Below are 24,966 nucleotides of genomic sequence, written 5' to 3' on the forward strand. Positions count from 1 at the left end.
AAACGGAGTTTATTTGACGTGAGTTGGACTTCCGGTTGGAGAGTTATGAACTTTGAGAGTTCTTGATGAAAATGTTGAGTTTTGAGGTTTAATTCATGATTTTACATGTTATTGTGATGATGTGATTGCACGAGTAGATCCATATGATGTTTTTGAGTTAGTATGCACATTTGGTTTGGAGTCCCGAGGGCTCGGATGAGTTTCGGTTAGGTTCCGGGGTGTCTTAGGCTTAAAACATGGCTACTGGAGGTTCAAAGAAGTGCAAATCTCTGAACCTGCTAGTGCGGTCCGCACTGGTGACTGTGCGGCCACAGTTGATTTTGTGCGGTCCGCACCGGTTCACTGGTGACTGTACGACCGCAGTTGATTTTGTGCGGTCCGCACAGGGCATCTGAGAGTAGTATATTTAGACGAGATTTTCAGTTATTTTTCATTTTTCAAAGCCTCAAAAACATAAGAGGCGATTTTTCAAATAACTTTTCTTCTCCAAAACATTGGTAAGTCATTTCTAACTCATTTTCTTCAATCATTAACATCTTTTCACATGATTTCAACTCAAAATCAATAATTTTCATGGGGGAAATTGGGTGTTTTGGGTAAAACTTTAGAAAACCTATTTTCATGCATTAGAATTGATCCATTTAGCATTTATTGATGTAATTAAGTAACTTGTGGCTAGATACGAGCAAATTGGTGGTGGAATCAAGGGGTAAAACTATAATTTAATCGTGAATTGTGTTCGTGATATGGAGGTAAGTGTTTGGTCTAACCTTAGCTTTAGGGATTAGGAGTCGAGTCCTATTTGCTATGTGGTAATTGTTGAGTACGACGTATAGGCATGGTGATGAGTATCTATACGTTGGTGTCTAGCATGCCCGTGAGTCTTTATATTGTGATTATCATGACTTCGTTGTATCTTTCATGCCTTGGTGATGGTTTCTATTTGTTGTATAAAGTTTGTGGAAAGAATTGTGACATATGAACATTGAGGAGCGTTGGCTCAAGTTGTATAACGAATTGTGAAAGTATAAGTGACAATTGAACTTTTAGAGCATTGACTCGAGTTGTGAAATGAGTTGTGAAGACATAAGTGATAATTGAACCTCTAGAGCATTGGCTCGAGTTGTGAAGTGAGTCGTGAAGTAAAGAAAATGAGAAAGAGAAGAGATCATTATGTTGTCACCCTTGCCGAGCTATTGTTAATTTAATTGTTATCTCCCTTGCCGGGATGTTGATGTTATTGATGTTGTTCCCTTGCCGGGATCCTTATTGCAATTCTTTTATTTCCTTGTCCTATTATTTGTGATTGTTGTTTGGGTGAGGAAGAGAGTTAAAGCACAAAGGGTGATGCCGTGCATTGTTTATTTTGTAAGGAAAGAGTGTAAAACACGAAGAGTGATGCCGTGTATTATTGTGAGGAAAGAGTGTAAAGCACGAAGGGTGATGCCGTGCCGCACGATGTACCATTCCGTGCCGATTTTATTGATTATATGGTGAGGAAAGAGAGTAAAAGCACGAAGGGTGATGCCGTGCACATTTTTATTATATGATTGTTTTGGTGAGGACGAGAGTAAAAGCACGAAGGGTGATGTCGTGCATTTATTGATTTCTGATTCTTTGTTGATATCCGAGTTATGTTGTTTCTTTCGTTTAATTGATATCTTTCTATTCGGAGCTGTTATCTCCCCCACCCATTTTGTCTGGTTATTTCTGTACTTCTTTGCCGCTGTATATATTTGAACTGCACATGTTTATTTGGTAGTCTGGTCCTAGCCTCGTCACTACTTCGCCGAGGTTAGGCTAGACACTTACCAGCACATGGGGTCGGTTGTGCTGATACTAAACTCGGCACTATGTGTAGATCCCGGAGCAGCTTTTGGATCGTAGTGTGGAGGCTACCTTCAGTCCACGCGGAGATCCAAGGTAGACCTGCAGGCATCCGCAGGCCCTGGCGTCTCCCTCTATCCCTATTTCCTGTTTCATTTTCCTTTTATTCAGAAACAGTGTACTGTTATTTCTTCAGACTTTGTATGTAGCAATCTTAGACAGCCTGTGACACTGTGACACCAGGTTTTGGGTGGTTAATGCTTAAGTATTTGTAATAGATACAGTTTTCATATATTTTATTGTTGCCTTCCGCTTAAATTTGAATTTCCGCTGTTATCACGTTATCACCTTATAATTGTTAACCAGAAATAATTGGATAATGAGGTAAGTAGTTAAAGGTTTGGCTTGCCTAGCTTACATTAGTAGGCGCCATCACGACCCTCGAGGGTGGGAAAATCCGGGTCGTGACAAAATTTTGAAAAAATAAAATTATTCTTTCTTGATTACGTAAATGGACACTTATTTTGGACCAAAATAAAAAGATAAAATGGTCACTTATCGTGGATCGGAGGGAATACCATTCTAATGTCCTACTTTATGCTAAGCTATTTTATTTGAGAGTCAAATAATCTTTTGTTCGTTACAGTTTCTTAAATACTTTAAATATTTCGAATTATAAAAAGTTCAACAATAACTATATATTATTTTTATTATATATATATATATATATATATATATATATATATATATATATATATATATATATATATATATATATATATATAGTGAAAGTGATGAAACGACGAAGGATAGAGCAGTAAATATCAATTGTTTTATGAGCAAAATTGGTATTCTCCATGTTAGTCATTTCCGAAAATGTTTTTCTCTCCTACTCCAGTAAGCTAACACGTCACTTCTCTTCTATTCCATTTGTGTCTGTTCCCTGGGTTTTTCTTTGTCCTAATTCTTTCTCCGTGATTTCGTTATTCTCGGAAATATCGCCTCATCTCAACCCTAGGAAGTAAAATGGTAAATTTTCTGCTCTTTCTCTCAACCCTTTTGATATCTACTGTATTTTGAATTTCTGGTAATTTTTTTTTCTGCCCCTATTTCTTGGTTATATTAATTTGGTGGGCATTTGTTAATTTTTCTTGGCTACTCTCTTGCTGGGTTCTGTAGATGTATGTGTGTTTGCTAGGTTTCGGGATTGACAAATGGTCTATTTTTGGTTAGAAAATTAATGCTCATCAAGTTCTTATTTATCTGCTGAAAATCGATGTTATGGATTTTTCCTTTTCTAATTTGTAGGTTTTGTTGTTCCTAGGAATGTATGCATGTGGATTTTCTCTTAAAATTGCTAATGGTTGTCGGTGATTTGTCAGATTATCTCCATATAGTAGCTAATGCTTTATGTATTTGCTACTTTACTATCGTTCACTTTTTTTTGAAGCATAGGGTATGAGATCTATCTCCGTCGTCTCAGGCGTTGGTCCTTTACTGTCCATTTGTAATCGTTATCTCTTTTCTGGTGAGTATATTCGGTGAAATATTTGCTTTATTATCTGGTTTCTTCTATGAATAGTTTGTCCATTATATTTTGTTCTGTATTTGGTGTTAAGATGTAGTTATTTTTCTTTAATTTTTGGTGTGTCATAAGAAGTTAAGTGAGCTCTATTTATGTGAATCTACATGCAAAGAAAATAAAACCTTTATTCAATGAATACACATAAAGAGTGGAATTTGACAAAAGAAAAGTTAAAATTAAGATGATTTACAGTTCTTATGTGTAGAAGACATTTCTGTTAGAGCTATACGTCCTTACATATGTACATACTAAGAAAAAAATGGACTATTTCTTAGAAGTTCAAAGAATAGTAGATGAAGGAAGAAATTAACTCATGCAAAGTTTTCCTTCTCATATGTTTGCTGCTGGTTCATTATTTCTTCTTATCTTTGTTTATTTTTAATATGTTTGTTACTAAATTTCTATTGGTAGATTTTCAATTTGTCTTTCTTGCCTCTTTCTGAGTATTATTCTTTGTACATATCTGAAAAGGTATCAACTAATTGACCAGCGAAAGTACTTGGATCATCAATTAGAGTTTGAATGAAGGCATTTACCACTCTATGCTCGTTTTCTTTGATCTCAAGCTAAACCAAGTAAGCAACTGAGTATTGCTTTGTCTAGCTTTTTTTCCCATGTGTTTTACATCTTTTTGCACTTCACACATTTTCCCTGATATCACATGAATAAAATGCTGAAAGTGCAACAAATTACTTTGGCTACCAAAATATTATTTAAACCAAGATTGGCTTATTGCTATGCGAAAAAAAAAATATGTGAACAAAGATTAACATGTAAATGGTGAGCTTTTATCACTTTTGTCCAACTTCATTGGTGATAATTGTGTGAAAAAAAGATTATTTATATTGGCTTGATATTTTTCTGTTGAGAATATCACCGATTTTTTCTCTGTTATACTTTCACTATTTCTTCTTTATATATGCTTAGAACCATTGTAAAACTACAATGTCATTTTCTTCACCAGGAGAGCGCAAAGATTACATCTACCATGCTGAAAATTTGTGTGAGATTTAGGAGGTATCTTATCCTAAATAAATCTTAACTGAATTATATAGCACTTAAGGATTTCTCATGCATTTGTAGGAAAATAGATGATATTGAGGCATAATTGTACTCTTTCCCACATAGTGGTTGAGACGCTTTGGATACACGTGCTCTCTTTTGGCTAATTTGAGCAAGTTCATCCTTTCAATTCATATTTTTCTCCATTTGTTTGATTGCTAGGCCTATGAGAAACTCAGATAAGAAAAATATATTTGAGTTCTCTATTGTAAGGGTAAATCAGAGAAAGCATTTTGCAAGATGTGCAAATAATGATTAAGTGGATTTGATATTTATGATAGCACTACCAATTGCTTCTCTCAGTCAATTCTATTATGATTCACTGCAGCATTGACGCAACGATGACAAGTATAAACGGTTAGGTGTGATACCTGGGAATATCTTGTGAAAAAGGTAATTCCAATCCAGTGTTCAAATTTGTTTTTCGAATGTGAGGCTCTACCCAAATTCTGCAATTGAATACTTTCTCTGAATGGTGATAATGTCCACCCCTGGTTGGTTATGATGTAAATACGTGATGTGTCTCAATTATACCTCTCTTTATCTTTATTCATTAATTGTTTGCTATGTCTTGGAAAGTTATACCTCAAAAGAGAAAATTATTTGGTATGTTTTATTACTAAAATATGTTCTGTGTTTTACATGTCTTTATGTTCTCATTCGACCATCTTATGGTTCACTTAAAAATCAAACAAAATCTCTCTAAGAAAAAGAATACCTGCTTTAATGAGATTCAGTCTTTTCCCCCCTCAAGATTGAGATGCTCCACTTTTCATGTCAATACTTATCATCGCCAGATTAAAAGAGGTATTGCTATCCTTCAAAGCGAGAGACGTATTTGTTCTTTTTGAACTCTGAAGAAAATCTTGCTACTCTTTAGGTGACATGCACCCTAAAGTGTTTTTGCCGTTGCTTTTGCTTTGGTTGATAGTTTTTGTAGAGCATGTGCTTTTAGTGAGTTGATTCTGTTTTTGAGTCGCCATGGCTCCAATTCACAATTTATCATGACTCTAATCGGCATCCGTATTTCTGAGAAAGAATCAGCTGAGGACAAGTGTGACAGTGATGATCAATTTAGCACATTTCTTAAGGTCTTAGAGTAAATATGATTATATTCTCCTTGGATTGATACACAAACTGACAAAATTTTGAGATGCTATATTTGTCAATATGCAGGCTGGTTGGTAAAGTTGGTTGTATACTAACAAGTGTCTTTTACCTGTTCCTGTCGCCTACTTTATCTTTAACCTTAAGGTGCTTGCAAGTCCATGTTTTAATAAATCGAGATTGAAGGAGAGAGATATGAACCTACTTTTTGCTTAACTTCTCTTCTTATACGTAGGCATCCATTGCATGAATGTGGAATCTATTCCAAGTAGAGATAAGATATATAGTTTAACTATATGTGGTTTTAGACAGAGTGCGGAGTATACTGTTATATTTTGCTCATCATGATTCATGTACTGTTACATTTTGTTCATCATGATTCATGTACCTGAATTTAGCATGTGTTTTATGCTTAAAATTGCGGGCTCATAAAATTTGCAGATACTAAAGGCGGGTTCCTTAAGAAAATTATTCTTTAACTGATGATCGAGCAACCAAAACTCAAATAGAATGCACTGGTGCTGAAGTGGTTTGCTTAATTAAGAAAGTTGAGATTACTTTTATTGTACTTTTAGGATGATTTACTGGGATGAGCACCAGTAGAGTTAAATGTTTGCTGCCTTTTTTAGTCAAGATTTGCTCCTTTATAACAAAAAAAAAAATTCAAATGTATTCTTGAGAAGACAATTGACTTTGCTGATTTTCTTTTTTCACGCAGTAGAAAAGATCATGGTTGCAAGATCAGATATTCTTAGGAATTGTGTGTGTCTCAATTAAATACTTGGCCATTCAACTGAGCTGCAATGTATTAGAAATTCACAGGCAAGAGAGATGTTCTTCTCATGATTTTAAGTAAAGCACAAGCTCTTTCTAATGTTGTAGTATGGGGTGCACGGGCCTCAGCATGCTCTCGGGCCCGTGCAGAGCACGGGAGCCTACATCTAGTAATATAATAAGTAAAGGTCCTCTTGAACGACGAAGGGCATTGCCGTAAATATAAGCTTCTTTGTGGCTAACCTCTAAACGCGTCTTTCAGCCGTGAAAAATAAATACCTGTCTCCCTACAAGTCATGCTCTTTTACACACTTTAGTTCCCGCACATTCTTCTCTCTTATTTCCAAATTTCTATCACTGGATTTTTTCAAAGTTTATTCATTTGTAGAATTCTTGGGAAGGTTGTCCGTTTGTCTAATTCGTCTCTGGTATAAGCTCTCAGTTGTGGTACGTTTTTTCTCCAATTAATTTTTTTTTTGACTTATTTGTGGAAAAGCGTTTACTAGATTCTTAAAAGTGTATCACTCTATCAGTATTTTTATCTGAAATTCACATGCATGTCTAGATAGATACTCCAATGAGTAATTTTGAATAGCTCTTATTTGATTTCTCTTTTGATTAATTCTCTAATGGTGTCTGCTTGAGAAATTACTGACCAAAATCCTCTAATGGCGTTTGTCAGTATTCGCTTTGGTTACAAACTAATTACTGCCAAATTAATCCATTTTACAGAAAATTTATAGTGATTATGGGTAGTTGACATTACTCTAGAAACACTAATACTGTGATGAATTTATCTATGCAAAGGGAATAAATGTTGAAGAAGAATGTTTGAGAAGCACTTGAAAATATGAGGTTCTAATGAGTTGATTGTCACTACAACAACATTGTGCACACTAATTTACGCAAGGTGTTTGACATATGGCTGAAAGTTGAAACAACTGAATAATGTTTTTTTTTACAGGTATTCTAGAACAGAGTCCTCTGGAATGTGTTGTTGTTGTTTCCTGTATAGTACTTCTTATCTGGTATAAATATGGAATGATGGAAGATCAAGTTTTAACTTTTCCACTCTTAGATATATATTATCCTCTTTATCAGCTACCTACAGCAGTAACATACGTAAATATAAATGATATAACTGAAACAAAAATTAATTCGAGCCCACTGAATTCACAGTGTTTCCTTAAGGAATTTAATCCCCTCCTAGTACCCAAGGTTATGGATTATTTCCTCCCAGGATAGAACGAATTACACACTGGTGTAGCGGTACTTCAAACCCCAGTATTTCAGCGAACGCAAAGTTCGGCAGCAAATCACACTTACAGTTGCTTTGTTTGTAGTTTTAAAACAATGCAGAACAAGGGAGGAGAACTCAGAAGTCAAATGGAAATTCTGAGGAAGGAATGCAATGTATAGCGGATGTTGAATTCTTACTGAAGAGGATATCAGATTACAATTCGTTTTTCCAGTGTATACACAGTGTATACAGAGTGTATATCAATTGTATATTGAGTGTTTCAAGTGTTTTTTTCCGGTGTGTTCTTCTTTCTCTACAACTTCTGCTCTATTTATAGCAGTCATGTGAGAGAAATCCGCCCCTACATGGTGGAACAAGCATTAGATATCATGGAGGAAACACTTACATGGTGGAATGAACACTTGCTTGGTGGGAGGAGCACTTGGCCATGGTGGGAGGTGCACTAGGCATCTTGTTGCTTTCTTGGTGCAACACAATACACGGATTGGAAAACATCCGTTACAAACATGGATTATATCACGTTAATATTCACTATTAACAAATAAATTTGGTCCAAATAATTAATCAATCGATTGATCATTTGATCAAATCCGAATCCAAATCCAAATCCCATTTCCCATTCACTCTCATTTTAAGACTATTTCATCTTAAACAAAAACTCAACAATCCAAAACTCAACAATCCCCCACATGAATGGGGAATGGCTATATCACGGAAGTATGCATGAAAAACTTGTGTGATTTGCAAGCAAGAATTAATTGCATCTGGATAAGTAGGTTTCCCTTTGAACGTTCTGTAGTGAACTTATGTCGTATATACTCGGCCAATCGGTAGATTTGATATCTTTGAACCGTCGAACTTTAGTGTATACCTAGACAACCATAAGTCACACAATCAATCCCTTAACCGTCTTTGGTTCTCATTGTTGTGTTCGTTTCAGCCATGATCACTGCCTGGTTTCATAAGTGCGTAGAGAATTGGCCTTGCAAAATTCTCCTTGAAGCGGCTAACACTTCACACTTACATAGGTGATTCCTAAACGTGTCATCCCGTAGATACACTATTTGATATACCCTGTATCAAATTTAGAAATCATTAAAAAGCCTTAATGCTTTATCCTTGGTACTGAACATTGTCTCATCACGAGAATGGACTAAAAAATTTTGTTGACAATGTTGAACCGTCATTAATGACTTTGTTTGATCTCCTTGAACCTAGATGTCGGGATCTCCAGTCTTCTAGGTAGAGTTACCGACACAATGACTTGTTCTCGGCCATAGTCCCATTCCCCTCGATGATTTCTCAACTACCTCTCTAGTTAGGCCTTTTGTAAGTGGATCCGACACATTATCACTTGACTTTACATAGTCAATCGTGATAATTCCTCAAGAGAGAAGTTACCTAACGGTTTTATGTCTTCGTCGTATATGACGAGATTTACCGTTATACACAACGCTCCCAGCCCTTCCAATTGCCGCTTGGCTATCATAGTGTATGCATATTGGTGCCAACGGTTTGGGCCAAAATGGAATGTCTTCCAAGAAATTCCGGAGCCATTCAGCTTCTTCATCGGCTTTATCTAAGGCTATGAACTCAGCCTCCATTGTAGAGCGGGCAATACATGTTTGTTTGGACGACTTCCAAGATACCGCTCCTCCACCAATAGTGAATACATATCCACTTGTGGACTTCGAATCAGTTGAACCGGTGATCCAATTTGCATTACAATATCCTTCAATCACCGCATGATATTTACTGTAGTGCAAATCAAAGTTTTGGGTATGTTCTAAGTATCCCAAAACTCGTTTCATTGCCATCCAATGAGATTGACCTGGATTGCTCGTGTATCGACTTAGTTTACTTATAGCACAAGCTATATCTGGTCGTGTACAATTCATGATGTACATTAAGCATCCCAACACATGAGCATAATCCAATTGTGATATGCTTTGGCCTTTATTCTTTGCTAGTGCAAGATTTACGTCAATTGGAGTCTTTGCAACTTTAAAGCCCAAGTGCTTGAATTTTTCAAGTACTGTCTTAATATAATGAGATTGTGACAATGCCAGACCTTGAGGAGTCTTTTGGATCTTAATCCCTAGAATTAAATTCGCAATTCCCAAGTCCTTCATATCAAACTTGCTAGTTAACATACACTTAGTAGCATTTATGTTGGCAATGTTATTACTCATTATCAGCATATCATCCACATATAGACAAACAATGACTGTGATTTGGAACATTTTTAATGTACACACATTTATCACATTCATTTATCTTAAAACCATTTGACAACATTGTTTGGTCAAATTTCGCATGCCATTGTTTGGGTGCTTGGTTTAGTCCGTAAAGGGACTTAACAAGTCTACATACCTTATTTTCTTTACCTGGAACCACAAACCCTTCAGGTTGTTCCATGTAAATTTCTTCCTCCAACTCTCCATTTAAGAAGGTCGTTTTAACATCCATTTGATGAATTTCAAGACCATACACTGCAGCTAATGCTACTAACATCGCTACTAACATCCGTATGGACGTAATCCTTGTAACTGGGGAGTATGTATCAAAGTAGTCAAGACCTTCTCGTTGTCTATACCTTTTGACAACAAGTCTTGCCTTAAATTTATCAATAGTGCCATCATCTTTCATTTTTCTCTTAAAAATCCATTTAGAACCCAAAGGTTTATTTCAAGGAGGAAGATCAACCAATTCCCATGTATGGTTGTTCAATATGGATTCTATTTCACTATTGACTGCCTCTTTCCAGAACAATGATTCCGAAGAAGACATAACTTCTTTAAATGTTCGAGGCTCATTTTCCAATAAGAAAGTCACAAAATCTGGTCCAAACGAAGTAGACGTTCTTTGACGTTTATTACGTCTTGGATCCCCCTGATTAAATGTACTTTCTTTTGTTTCTTCCCGAGGTCGTTTAGATCCTTCACCAATCGACTCGCATTCCTTTTTATACGGATATATATTTTCAAAGAACTCAGCATTATCTGATTCTATAACCGTATTATTATGAATGTCGGGATTTTCTGATTTATGAACCAAAAATCGATATGCTTTACTATTAGTCGCATATCCTATGAAAACACAATCAACTGTTTTCGGTCCTATTTTTACCCTTTTGGGTTTAGGAACTTGCACTTTTGCCAAACACCCCCACACTTTAAAATAATTCAAGTTGGGCTTCCTTCCTTTCCATTTTTCATATGGAATGGATTGTGTTTTGCTATGGGGTACTCGATTTAGTATTAGGTTGGCCGTAAGAACGGCTTCCCCCCACAAGTTCTGTGGCAAACCAGAACTTATCAACTATGCGTTCATCATCTCCTTTAATGAACGATTCTTTCTTTCCGCAATCCCATTGGATTGGGGCGTGTAAGGGGCTGTTGTTTGATGAATAATTCTATATTCTAAACATATTTGTTCAAAAGGAGATTCATATTCACCCCCTATCACTTCTTATCATTTTGATTTTCTTGTTAAGTTGCGTTTCAACTTCATTTTTGTATTGCTTGAATGCGTCTATTGCTTCATCTTTACTATTAAGTAAGTAAACATAGCAATATCGAGTACTATCGTCAATAAAAGTTATGAAATACTTCTTTCCACCGCGAGATGGTATTGACTTCATGTCACAAATATCTGTGTGAATTAAGTCTAAAGGATTTGAATTCCTTTCAACCGACTTATAAGGATGTTTAACATACTTAGATTCCACACATATTTGACATTTTGATTTTTCGCATTCAAACTTAGGCAATACTTCCAGGTTAATCATTTTTCGCAAGGTTTTATAATTGACATAACCCAAACGTACATGCCATAAATCATTTGACTCAAGTAAGTAAGAAGAAGCTGAAGTTTTATTATTAGTTTCAATAACTATTACATTCAACTTGAAAAGGCCCTCAGTAAGGTAACCTTTTCCTACAAACATTTCATTCTTACTAATCACTACCTTGTCAGATACAAAAACGCACTTGAAACCGTGCTTTACAAGAAGTCCAGTAGAGACTAAATTCTTCCTAATCTCGGGAACATGAAGGACGTTGTTCAAAGTCATGACCTTGCCAGAAGTCATCTTGAGAAATATCTTACTGTATCCTTCAATGTTTGCTGTAGCAGCATTTCCCATAGAGAGTGTCTCTTCGGGTCCAGCAGAAGCATATGTAGAAAATGCTTCCCTCACAGCACAAACATGGCGAGTGGCTCCAGAATCCATCCACCACTCCTTTGGGTTTCCTACCAGGTTGCATTCAGAAAGCATGACGCACAAGTCATAAACATCATCATGCTTTTTTACCATGTTTGCTTGACCCCTTTGCTTGTCTTTCTTCCGAGCACGACACTCCGTAGATTTGTGTCCGGTTTTCCCACAGTTGTAGCTGTTTCCACTGAATCGCTTCTTGCTTGGGTTGTATTTTGGACCAGAATCCTTCTTTCTCCTTTTGTTATCTTCAACAATATTTGCTCCCATTATTGTTGAATTTCCACGGTCTCTCCTTTCAGCAGCTTTATTGTCCTCTTCGATTCTCAATCGAACAATGAGATCTTCAAGGGACATCTCCTTTCGTTTGTGTTTCAAATAATTTTTAAAGTCCTTCCACAATGGAGGCAACTTCTCAATTATTGCTGCTACTTGGAATGCCTCATTGATGACAAGACCTTCAATAAAAATTCTGTTAGTAAAATTACAAAAAATTTTACTTTCAACATTAGCATTCATTTGAAATATACCTTCAGCAAGTAGATCATGAATAATCACTTGTAACTCCTGGACTTGGGTAATAACAGACTTGCTATCTACAATTTTGTAGTCCAAAAATTTTGCAGCGACAAATTTCTTCATCCCGGCATCTTCAGTTTTGTATTTCTTTTCAAGCGCATTCCACAATTCTTTTGACGTCTCCACGCCACTGTATACATTATACAGATTATCCTCCTGTCCGCTAAGAATATAATTCCTGCACAAGAAGTCAGAATGCTTCCACGCCTCAATCACGAGAAAGCTATCATTCTCTGGAGTTTCATCTGGAAGATCAGGAACATCTTCCTTGATGAACTTCTGTAGACATAACGTAGTCAAGTAGAAGAACATCTTTTGCTGCCAGCGCTTGAAATCCATCCCGGAAAATTTTCTGGGTTTCTTTGCCGGTGCCAACGCCGGAGTTCGACTTGTCGATGCGTTGGCAGTCATCATCGGAACAGCTTGATTTCAGTCATTCGTCATTTTTACTGTAAAAATGATACAAACAAACGTTTAATAAACGTTTAAAACTGGAGTGAAAAATTACGTAGATTTTAATCTCCAACAAAATGCCACGAAGTCTTTACTCTCTAAACGGGAGTACACAAAACCACAAAGGTTTTAAGTTTCCAGAATAATAAAAGTAACACAAATACAGAAATTAAAATTATTAAATTCCTTAAGGTGGTTGTTGTTGTTGTTTCCTGTATAGTACTTCTTATCTGGTATAAATATGGAATGATGGAAGATCAAGTTTTAACTTTTCCACTCTTAGATATATATTATCCTCTTTATCAGCTACCTACAGCAGTAACATACGTAAATATAAATGATATAACTGAAACAAAAATTAATTCGAGCCCACTGAATTCACAGTGTTTCCTTAAGGAATTTAATCCCCTCCTAGTACCCAAGGTTATGGATTATTTCCTCCCAGGATAGAACGAATTACACACTGGTGTAGCGGTACTTCAAACCCCAGTATTTCAGCGAACGCAAAGTTCGGCAGCAAATCACACTTACAGTTGCTTTGTTTGTAGTTTTAAAACAATGCAGAACAAGGGAGGAGAACTCAGAAGTCAAATGGAAATTCTGAGGAAGGAATGCAATGTATAGCGGATGTTGAATTCTTACTGAAGAGGATATCAGATTACAATTCGTTTTTCCAGTGTATACACAGTGTATACAGAGTGTATATCAATTGTATATTGAGTGTTTCAAGTGTTTTTTTCCGGTGTGTTCTTCTTTCTCTACAACTTCTGCTCTATTTATAGCAGTCATGTGAGAGAAATCCGCCCCTACATGGTGGAACAAGCATTAGGATATCATGGAGGAAGCACTTACATGGTGGAATGAACACTTGCTTGGTGGGAGGAGCACTTGGCCATGGTGGGAGGTGCACTAGGCATCTTGTTGCTTTCTTGGTGCAACACAATACACGGATTGGAAAACATCCGTTACAAACACGGATTATATCACGTTAATATTCACTATTAACAAATAAATTTGGTCCAAATAATTAATCAATCGATCGATCATTTGATCAAATCCGAATCCAAATCCAAATCCCATTTCCCATTCACTCTCATTTTAAGACTATTTCATCTTAAACCAAAACTCAACAATCCAAAACTCAACAGAAGGTACATTATTTACTTCCACTTAGTTGTATCAGTAAACTATACATGTGGTATTTATCACTGTGCTTATCAATCTTTCTATGAGGCATAATATGTGTTTTTGGATTGAATTGCTGGATTATTTTTGCATTGACTTTCTGATCTTTTAGGTTATGTTAAAGTATGAATGTTGAATTAAATTCGTAAGATTTAAAGAAAACTATAATCAAGCATGTGTGTGCTTACAATGGAACACGGGGGTGCACAAGGATGATAAGAAGAAAATGGAATGACGAATGAGAGAAAATGAAAAGTGATGCTGAACCAACTTATATATTTGATAGAATTCAAAGAAGCTGCGGCGAAATTGCTTATTAGTACATAACTAGGCTGCAACGAGAGTGAATCTTTTTACTTTATTTATTTCTACTATATTTATTTATCAAATGACATGATTTACCACTATATAGGTTGATATAGTCAAAGGAGAACTGAAAACCAGCATTTATAGAGAGGGGAGCTTGAACTTGAACTTCATGCCACCAAGAAACAAATGAACAATGTAAAGAGCAGTGATGCTGATCGGAAAAGTTTTTAACAACTTTACAATGTGACATGAATTCTCAAATATAAGACCCATTTAGGTTTCTAATTATTTCAATGTCTATGTGTACATGCATCTAGAGGGAAAAGGGAAAAGTCTTCAAGAAGTGAGTGAGCGAATACAATGATCTATTATTACACCTCAATGATATAGGTTAAAATTTTATTGTCGTTGATCTATTATTACACCTCACCAGTTTGTTACTATTAACTATTATATTCCGAACCTTTTCTCAGATGGAGAATGTTGATCACAAGAAGAGGATCCTTATCAAAAATCATTAGAAGAGGGTCATCGAAATAAAGAAGTTGTCCAGTCAGAAAAACCTCCAACATCATTATAATTTAAGGTTAGTACTTTTGTAACAAAACTTAGACTTACCATACTCTCAGGATCATCCTTCATAAAAATGTTATTTTTCGCAACAGCACTCATCCTCATTGGTTTTTTATATACATCACAGGAAGAGAATAATTTATTGAAAAATTAGAATTATGACCTTGTTAAGCTGCATAAACTGAAGCAATTCATTGGAGAGTCAGGGAAGACCTGGCTTACTTCCGTCAAACTAATCCTCTATATATATTAATAGAGCAAATATTGGAGAACAAGTTGAAGGTTAGTTCTTTTTAGAATTTAATTGTCTAGGAGGAATTTCAATGTGACTTTGAGACATGATTCAAATGTTTCATATTTGTTGATACATTTAACCGTGCACTTTTAGTTAATTGCAGTTCATTTTATCAAAAGTCACATCATGTGGTACTACAGAAGGAAGCTGGTTCTTCTTTCCTATCACGCACCAGAGAAGAAGTGAAGCAATTGCTACTTAGCTTGAGGGCAAATGATGTTGGCGTTGTAATTTGAGAATGGAACATTTAGGAAATACTTCCTTATCTTAAGGCGTAATGGCTTCCTTATCTTAAGGCCACTTAAACTTGCATCAGTTTTAAAAGCCGATACATGAACTTGCACTTTTCCCATTTGAACGCTCCAACTTGATTCAATAAATACTAATAAACACATTTGACCGTTGACTATGCCTATGTGGAAGCGGCACAGCTGGCATGGCTAAATTGTGTGCATATCACGCTACAAAGGCGCGTGGATAGTCATTATTTTTATTAAAAAAGAAAAAAATGACCTTTCCCTTTCCCTTCTATTTTTCCCTCGTCTTCCCTGCCAAACTCCCACCTCCCCTTTCCCCCTCCCACTTCTATTCTACCATAGCCACTTCTAGCAAAACATAGAACACAACCCAAACAAAGGAAAAAGCTCATAACCTTAGCACACCTCCCACGCACTCGCATAACTCCTTCCAAGATATCAACAACAAACTCCAATAACCATGGGAAGTAAAATCGGAGCTTATGTTTACAGTCTCATTCAACAGTAAATTGGTGGACCACCCTTTAGTATTGTGAGTGAGGTTGCTGATGAGATATTGGCCGTGTTAAAAGACGGCAGAACCCTGAAAAGAAATTGGAAATTGAAAAGCTGTTAAACCCTATTTCGGACTAGGTGTTTGATAAGTTGGTGTCAAATGAGAAACTCATCACTGACTACCAATTAGATGGTTGCGATGATGGCGATAAAGCTCTTGATTATGATGTTAGTGTAGTAGTTGAGTTTGAGGAGAATGAAGACGAAGAAGAAGATGAAGAGAGTGAGCTTGATGATGAAGAGGAGGATGATGTTGTGCTGGAAGCCGATGGTTCTGGCGCTATGCAGATGGGCAGTGTCATTGAGGAAGATGAGATGCAGGAGGTGGATGAAGGAATGACTTTGAATGTTCAGGACATAGATTGTTATTGGCTTCAAAGAAAGATTTCTCAAGGTTATCAGGAAGCTTATTATTTAGGCTGGTATATCAGAACTCGATTGAACTTCAGTCTTCATTATCGGAGCTTATATTTACAATCTCCATTATCGGAGCTTTTGTTTACAATTCGTGAAGAAGGGAAAGAGAAGAAAAAAATAAAAATTTAATAAATTAATTTTGGAATAGGACAGGGTCCACAAATTGGGACCTTGAACATATAGGTGTCAACAAAATGTGAATGAATGGATGATGTGGCTATATAAAATATTAAATTAAATCCATGTTAGCAGCAATTGAACAACACGCACCATCAAAAATGTTTATTAATAGTCATTTTTTCAAGTAAAGGTGTTCAAATGGAAAACTCAAAAATTTATATATCGACTTTACAAACTGATGCAAGTTTAAGTGGTCAGGAAGCTCGTTTCGCCTTATCTTAATGTTAAACTTCAAACATTTAGGAAATACTTTGTGATCTCAAAACTTACCAGAATGTTAAACTAGAAATGTTTGAAGTATCTTATATGATCGAGTAATTGAGTTAGTTGCTTATCCATTCTCAAAGTTCATTTACATGCCTTTTTTTGCACACACTTATTACATGCTCAGAAAAAAGTTTGGTTCTGAATACACAAATGTTGAAGTAAAATGTTGTTTAAAGTAATTGCTTTAGTGGCGAGAGGAAAAATACTTCAGGCACCCGGGCGTAGCACGGGCACGCCCATCTAGTCATACAATATTTATGTAATTTTAGCAGCATCTTTTTTATTTCAAAAAAATATTACTCGTAATTTCTAAATTCATCTTGAAGATTAAATAATTTAATCGTCATGCTCCAAAATTCGTCATTTAGATAGTAAAGAAATACCCCTACTCCACTTGCGATACATAGGAAGTTAGTAGAGATAAAATTTTGGCAGATTGGATAGATTATCATTAAAACGTCCAACTGTTTTCACGTATTTACCCCTCAAACTTTGAGCCAAAAAAAAAACAAAGCAACATCAGCTTTTTTACCGTTTAGTGAGAGCATTACGCTTCTCGAGGGAAAAGCTGTTAGTAACAATTGACGGCTCGCTCAGTCCACTCTCCGTCTGCCCGTCTCCTATATAAAGACTAAATTCTCATTTCACACTAACTTCGACAAACACGCCATTTTCCTCGCCCGATTCTCTAAATCCTCTCTCCAGTTAGCTATGGCGATCCGAGCCGCGATTTCCGGTCGTCCCCTCAAGTTTAGCTCGTCGGTCGGAGCGCGATCTTTGTCGTCGTTGTGGCGAAACGTCGAGCCGGCTCCTAAAGATCCTATCCTCGGCGTTACCGAAGCTTTCCTCGCCGATCCTACTCCTCATAAAGTCAATGTTGGTGTTGTAAGTTTTTTTTTCTCTTTGCTTTGTTTGATTTTCCACTTCATTTCGTGTAAGCTAGGATTTAGCTTACTTGACCATTTCGCTATTCTTCATAGGCCATAGCTGTAAAAATGGTTTTACTGTGACGAATCTTCGACGATCTCAATCGCTTTGGGATTGGGAGAGAGTTTATTGATTTAATTTTTGTATGCATTCCACTTTTTTCAACTTGATCTATTTAAGAAAAAAATTGAAAAAGATTTGACCTTTTTTCTTAAATTATTTCTTTTAAATTTTTTATTTTTGTGATTATTATATAGGGAGCTTACAGAGACAACAATGGAAAACCCGTGGTACTGGAGTGTGTTAGAGAAGCAGAGCGGAGGATCGCTGGCAGTTTCAACATGTGAGTGCTCTCCTGATTTATTCAAGTTTTTCTGTTATTTTATTTGTAATTAATTACGATTACGTTAACTTTGATCTATTAGAAAATAGAAACTTCAGCCAGTAAGATTACTTTTTTTCTTCGAGGAGTGTGAGATGTAAACCCAGGTCGGATGCACTGGAATTCTTCACTAGTTTGTGCAAATATATTCTTAATATTTTTCAAAAACTTCCTGTGTACACACACACATACATGTAATTAATTAAGTAATTACCTACTGATCTAGGATTTTTAGGTAGTTCGGAAAAATATATTTTCAATATCGTTTAAGAATTTTCTGGGTATGCGTAGTTTGAGTATGATAAAATGGGTGCATGTGCACCACTGCTTACGCTAGGGAACAGCCTCTAATTAGCTGTTGGTGAGTCTGGTGAGTGGTGACTGTTCTTTATTTTCAGTTACTTCGCACATTGTTGGTTTTTGATTAAGTATAAATAAACGAATGTTTTAGTGAGTGCTTATTTCTATGAAGCATCTTTTTTAGGTCTACAGAAATGGGTGGTACGATATTTTCCAGCCGTCAGCTCCACTAACCAGTTTGATTCTTTGGGACTTTTTCTTTGTATTCTCACGTTTACTTCTAGTGGATGGTGCAGATGGATTTCTTTACTAATTCTTTCTTCTGCGTTTGCAGAGCTTTCTCCCAAGATAAATTATTAATATCAAATTGACCTTTCGATAGTTCAATGGTGTTTAACTTTTTCAAATATTGCCCATTTTATATTATGAAGTTTGAAAGTTTAACTAGACATGTTGTAATAAATTTTATTTGACTTGTGTATTTTATTCATTGTGGTTGGAGAAAGTATTAAAATAACAAGTGAAAAGTCTGTTTTACGTCAAGTTTGAATTTGAATTTTTGAATTGATTTGCTTCTTTAAGTTTATGAAACCATCTATGAGAATATTATTGGCACTCCATTGTCTCATTTTATGTGAAGGCATTTGACGTTGCACAAAATTTAAAAATATAAAGAAACTTATGACGTGTAAGTTAGATATATGCAGAGTACCATAGTTATCCTTTTAAGTAAGTGATAGTGAGAGTTTCACATTTCTTTTTGTTCTCTCTTCTTATAAAAGAATGAATTTTTGTATCCCAACAAGTCATATCATTAATGTTAACACGGGGATACTAAGATTAACTAATGTCTAAAAAGAGAAAGATTTCATTCTTCTTGGACAGGCTAAAAAGGAAAGTATGTCACATAAAATGAGACAGAGATATGTTAGGATTTGTCCTGAATTTCTAATCAATTAGGACTCTCTTTCTTGAAGGAATGGAAAAAGACTCCTAAAAGGATTAAATCTCCTTAATATGTCTTATCCTTTTCTTGGAAGACAAGTTTTGCACATCTATAAATTAAGGATCTCTGCTTTTCACAAGAACACAAAAAAAAAATATCCACAATGTAGTTATTAAAGAGTTTGTTTAGGGGGAGATTTTTCTCTCGATAGTTTTTCTTCTTTTATATTAGTTTTATCATATGTAGATCAATTGACCAAATCATTATAAACTATTATGCTTAGTTTAATATATTTTTCTTTTGTTGTCTGATTTATCGTCCATCAAGTTTTGTATTGTTAGTTTTCGCATGCACCATGTTATTTCGAACCCAACAAGTGGTATCAGAGCCAATGGTTCAGAGTCAACGGTTGAACGAGGTTGAAGAAAGATTCAATGCGTGTTTAGATCAAGACGATAATGAAGATTTATTCAACATGCTACATGTGGAGATAAATTTACAATTACAATTGTATTCAACACGCCTGCTGTTGCATCTTTATTGGAATAAAAACTCTTTCTAACCCATATTTTGGCCACTTTAAACCAATGCCAATTTTAAGTCATGCCTACTTGCAACACATGAGTTCCAGTGCCAGTTTTAACTCACGCTTCTTTTTAATGCATGAGCTTCTTTTATCCCATGTTTATTCTTAACACGCGGGCTCCTTTTAACCCATACTTGGTTTTTTTTTAACCAATACCAAGATTTTCAATTTTTAATTATGGCAAGCAGCAGTGATGAAGATTATGTGAAGAAGGTGAATCAACTTTGTCAAGAAAATTCAGGCCAAGGGGAGATTGTTAGGATTTGTCCTGAATTTCTAATCAATTAGGACTCTCTTTCTTGAAGGAATGGAAAAAGACTCCTAAAAGGATTAAATCTCTTTACTATGTCTTATCATTTTCTTGGAAGACAAGTTTTGCACATCTATAAATTAAGGATCTCTGCTTCTCACAAGAGCACAAAAAAAAAAATATCCACAATGTAGTTATTAAAGAGTTTTGTTTAGGGGGAGATTTTTCTCTCAATAGTTTTTCTTCTTTTATATTAGTTTTATCATATGCAGATCAATTGACCAAACTATTATGCTTAGTTTAATATTTTTTTTTTTTGTCGTCTGATTTATCGTCCACCAAGTTTTGTATTGTTAGTTTCCGCATGCACCATGTTATTTCGAACCCTCGTATAAGTTTGTCAAACATTTTGTGACTTCCTAAACTAGAAAGTGTCTTGGGATGGGGGAGAACTACGCTATCTGATCTCAAAAAAAGTGTGCATCATGTGATACTATGTGGATAGTTTAGTTCACATGTTGACAATTCATCATTTATCAGGGAATATCTTCCTATGGGAGGTAGTGTCAACATGATCGAGGAGTCACTGAAGTTAGCCTATGGGGAGAACTCAGACTTGATAAAAGATAAGCGCATTGCAGCAATTCAAGCTTTATCCGGGACTGGAGCATGCCGAATTTTTGCAGACTTCCAAAGGCGCTTTTGTCCTGATTCACAGATTTATATTCCTGTTCCTACATGGTCTAAGTAAGTGTATTCTTCTGCTTCTCGGCATCTCTACAGCATCCTAATTGATCTTCCTCAATTGGTTTTTGCACTTTAAAACATGAGTATGCAAATACCTTCAAAATTTTCTAATTTCCTGTCATTACTAATATAAAGTTCTTGGCAGTCATCATAACATTTGGAGAGATGCTCATGTCCCTCAGAAAATGTATCATTATTATCATCCTGAAACAAAGGGGTTGGACTTCGCTGCACTGATGGATGATATAAAGGTAAGAAAACATATATTTGAGGTTGTTTGCCATGATGGTTGGTTCTCCTGTTTGATGATATAGTGTCCCTCCTCAAGTGGCAATTATGTGTTCTATCCTGACGTATTTCAATTTTCATTGACATAGAATGCCCCAAATGGATCATTCTTTCTGCTTCATGCTTGCGCTCACAATCCTACTGGGGTGGATCCTACAGAGGAACAATGGAGGGAGATCTCACACCAGTTCAAGGTAATGATTTGTATGTTTTGTCTCTCCCTTTTCTTGTCATAAGTCATATTAAATTTATTACACTGGTTCCAGGTGAAGGGACATTTTGCTTTCTTTGACATGGCCTATCAAGGATTTGCTAGTGGGAATCCAGAGAAGGATGCTAAGGCTATCAGGATATTTCTTGAAGATGGTCATCCGATAGGATGTGCCCAATCATATGCAAAAAATATGGGACTATATGGCCAGAGAGTTGGTTGCCTAAGGTAAACTACTACTCCCACCATCATATCTTATTTGCCCTAGTTACAATCTGGAGAGTCAAACAAACTTTTTATTAGACCATAGTTGGTCTATTTTTCAAATGATCTAATTCCAAAAGCAGTTACTACTATTTCATGCAAATTCTAGATTAATTAACCTTTTGCTATACCTCATTATCTTCATTTAGTAGGCAGTAGCTAATTTTACCATATATCATATTTTTCATATAATCAATATGTAGAGTTATTTATTTATTTATATATTTTAAATTTATTTAGGATAAATTTTGTTCTTTCCGGTAATTTCAGTTCATTTCCACCTAAAAGTCCAACTCGAAGAGAAAAACAGAATTTTGCTAGTCAAAACTTAGATCCAATGAAAAGCACCAAAATTTTGGTTTTAAATTATAAAACATGTCTACTCTAGGTTTTTTTCCTAGGCAAGCGATGTGATTTTACAATCTTACAATAAGGCATCAATCAATCCCAAACTAGTTTGGTTCAACAATATAAATCTTTGTTCCTATTTCATGGCATTGGGCCCATTGCATTCCAATAATGGTAAATAAGACAAATTAGAGGTTATCTAAGATTAGAGATTCCTTATTAAAATCTCATACTTATATCTACATTGTCACGCAAGTCTCTGACCTTAAAAGAAGACTTCTAGCAGACACCAGACTTAACGTAAGTGTAACAACAACAACTAAGTTTTAATCCAAACTAGTTAGTATCGCTTATATGAATCCCTTGCTTCCATTGTGTAGCACTAAACAACAACAACAACATACCGAGTATAATCTCACATAGTGGGGTCTGGGGAGGGTAGTGTGTACGCAGACTTTACCCCTGCCTTGTGGAGAAAGAGAGGCTATTTCCAATAGACCCTCGGCTCAAAACCATTGTGTAGCAATGGAGGCATGAAATAGAAAACTTGTCTTCTGATTAAAATCTGTTATTAAATTAATGAGGAGAAAAAATTGGATTACTTGTTGGTAAATCTTATTTGTTGTTTTAAACACACACAAAGCCGAAAGACCTCTGATACTTTTCCTGAGATGCTTCCGCAATTCACTGCAGTGTGGTTTGTGAGGATGAAAAACAAGCAGTGGCAGTGAAAAGTCAGTTGCAGCAGCTTGCTAGGCCCATGTATAGTAATCCACCTGTTCATGGCGCGCTCGTTGTTTCTACCATCCTTGGAGATCCAAACTTGAAAAAGCTATGGCTTGGGGAAGTGAAGGTAATATGGTTAGAACAAGAAAAGATTTATGATTATATAACTATCATTGGTATTTTGACAAAAGGTAGGAACTAGGAACCTTGCTATTAAAGATATTTTCTTCCCTTTATTTTGGAAAAAAAGGTATTTTCTTGCTTTCTTCAAATGTTTGAGATTTGGATAGAGCCGTTACATGGAAATGCTGTGCAATTTTCTGCTACTCACATGGAAAAGATCTTTTTCTTTTGCTGATCTGTTTAAGCACCTATTTGCTAAAGCCTACTATGTCAGTATGTTGTTCAATCTTTTCAGCCACAGAAACAGGTCTAAACCAGTTCCAAACTTTAAATAATCTTACCATGGTAGTTTCAGCAAAGATAAATTGGTCCGTGCAGCCATTAACTGTTTTCTTTGTCGGGCTTCTTAAACTTGTTTTCTCCAAGGTCTAGTTGTTGGTGCTGTGGCTGCTTTTTAGCTTTGTGCTCATTATCAGAGCATCATATGTTTAAGTGTAAAGGTTCAATGACTAAGTTCTTTTTCCAGGGCATGGCTGATCGCATTATCGGGATGAGAACTGCTTTAAGAGAAAACCTTGAGAAGTTGGGGTCACCTCTATCCTGGGAGCACATAACCAATCAGGTATTGAAATCAACAACTTCTGTTGTTTTCTATGCTACTAGTATATAACTATTAAGAAAATTACTGTGGTTCACCTACTGCGCCATTAATACTCGATACCACCAACAGATTGGCATGTTCTGTTATAGTGGGATGACACCCGAACAAGTCGACCGTTTGACAAAAGAGTATCACATCTACATGACTCGTAATGGTCGTATCAGGTATAATCATTAGGTCACCGAATTTCTGCTTAATGCTCCGGTGTTCTTGTACGAGTTAATATCTCATTATTTTTTCCACTATGTTGTGTGTTTTGTACGTGCAGTATGGCAGGAGTTACTACTGGAAATGTTGGTTACTTGGCAAATGCTATTCATGAGGCCACCAAATCAGCTTAATGTCTGAAATCATGGATTCAATTTGAATAACCAGCTGTGGAAGGCTGTGGAAACGACATCAAATGTCTGAATATCGAGATTCATTTTTTCCCTTACCGTTTTCTCTCCTTGTAGGATGGACACTGTTGAATTCCTTTTTTTCTGATGGGTGAGTGATTTGAGGAAACATGTTGTAATAGCTGAGTTAAAATAATCATACTGACAGAGGAACGAATAGGGACTTGATTCTGGGAGAATTTTGAGGTGTAGAAGCAGAGTCATTAGACATGTTGAGGTGGAGAAGTTTCTCTGTTGTATTATATGTCATTCTAGGATACATCCAGTCATATAATTAGCCCAACCCGGCACCATTTGCCATGAGGCACTGGATTAAACTCCTCTGCAGTACTATTCTAATCTTCTTATGTTATCATAATTCTAGTTTGCATCAACTGAACTTCATTTTCCTTAAAATCTCAGTTTTCTGACTTTGTTCAACATTTCAACTGTTTGAATAGAGCAGAATTCGGAAAAGCCATTTTCCAACTCTTTAAGTGTAACTGGAAAAGAGTCATGTTTAAAAAGATACACCTTTTATATAATTTAATTCAACTATTCTAAATTCATTTTGAGATATTTCTTTTCTTACCATATTTGATTTTCCTTTGAAGAAAAGGGCAACACATTTACCATAATTGGGTCTTTCTATTCTTAGAAGGAAATTATAAATCTCTCGTACTTGGCTAGTCCCTCCTCTTGGAGGAAAAACTTTGAACTTCTATAAATTGAGGATCTCTTCTTCTCATTTAGTAGCATCCGCAATGTAATGAGTTTTGTTTAGGGGGTGAATTTCAGGACAAGTTTTAGCCTACCACTTGTGTTTGCCTCTTTAAGAGGTTGTTCTCTCGATATTTTGTACTCACCTTTATAATAGATTGCTCACTCATCTCCGCTTATGGACGTAGGTCAATTGATCGAACTA

The 24,966-nt window shown here is 35.8% G+C and overlaps 1 protein-coding gene and 1 long non-coding RNA gene across 5 annotated transcripts; both read left to right on the top strand.

Annotated features, from left to right (window-relative positions):
- Positions 1-2,691: 2,691 nt before the first annotated feature.
- Positions 2,692-15,539, top strand: LOC107788145 (uncharacterized). 4 transcript variants are annotated; one of them, XR_012695735.1, is made up of 8 exons: positions 2,692-2,856; positions 3,283-3,355; positions 3,884-3,987; positions 4,803-4,867; positions 6,023-6,802; positions 14,835-14,947; positions 15,062-15,216; positions 15,323-15,539. It is a non-coding gene; the product is annotated as an uncharacterized LOC107788145 (long non-coding RNA). The 4 variants fall into 4 exon arrangements; XR_012695732.1 differs by having other exon boundaries at positions 2,693-2,856; positions 3,278-3,355; XR_012695733.1 differs by having other exon boundaries at positions 2,693-2,856; positions 3,278-3,355; positions 15,333-15,539.
- A 1,929-nt stretch (positions 15,540-17,468) lies between these two features.
- LOC107788146 (aspartate aminotransferase, mitochondrial) lies at positions 17,469-24,436 on the top strand. The gene is made up of 10 exons (XM_016609803.2): positions 17,469-17,790; positions 18,090-18,175; positions 20,837-21,043; positions 21,189-21,294; positions 21,421-21,525; positions 21,598-21,770; positions 22,848-23,007; positions 23,530-23,625; positions 23,734-23,828; positions 23,933-24,436. Exons 1-10 carry the CDS (start codon positions 17,617-17,619, stop codon positions 24,003-24,005), a joined length of 1,275 nt encoding a protein of 424 aa, XP_016465289.1. The 5' UTR covers positions 17,469-17,616; the 3' UTR covers positions 24,006-24,436.
- The last annotated feature ends 530 nt before the right edge of the window (positions 24,437-24,966 follow it).

The sequence above is a fragment of the Nicotiana tabacum genome, chromosome 10 (genome assembly GCF_000715075.1).
Source record: "Nicotiana tabacum cultivar K326 chromosome 10, ASM71507v2, whole genome shotgun sequence".
In the NCBI taxonomy this organism is placed as follows: Eukaryota; Viridiplantae; Streptophyta; class Magnoliopsida; order Solanales; family Solanaceae; genus Nicotiana; species Nicotiana tabacum.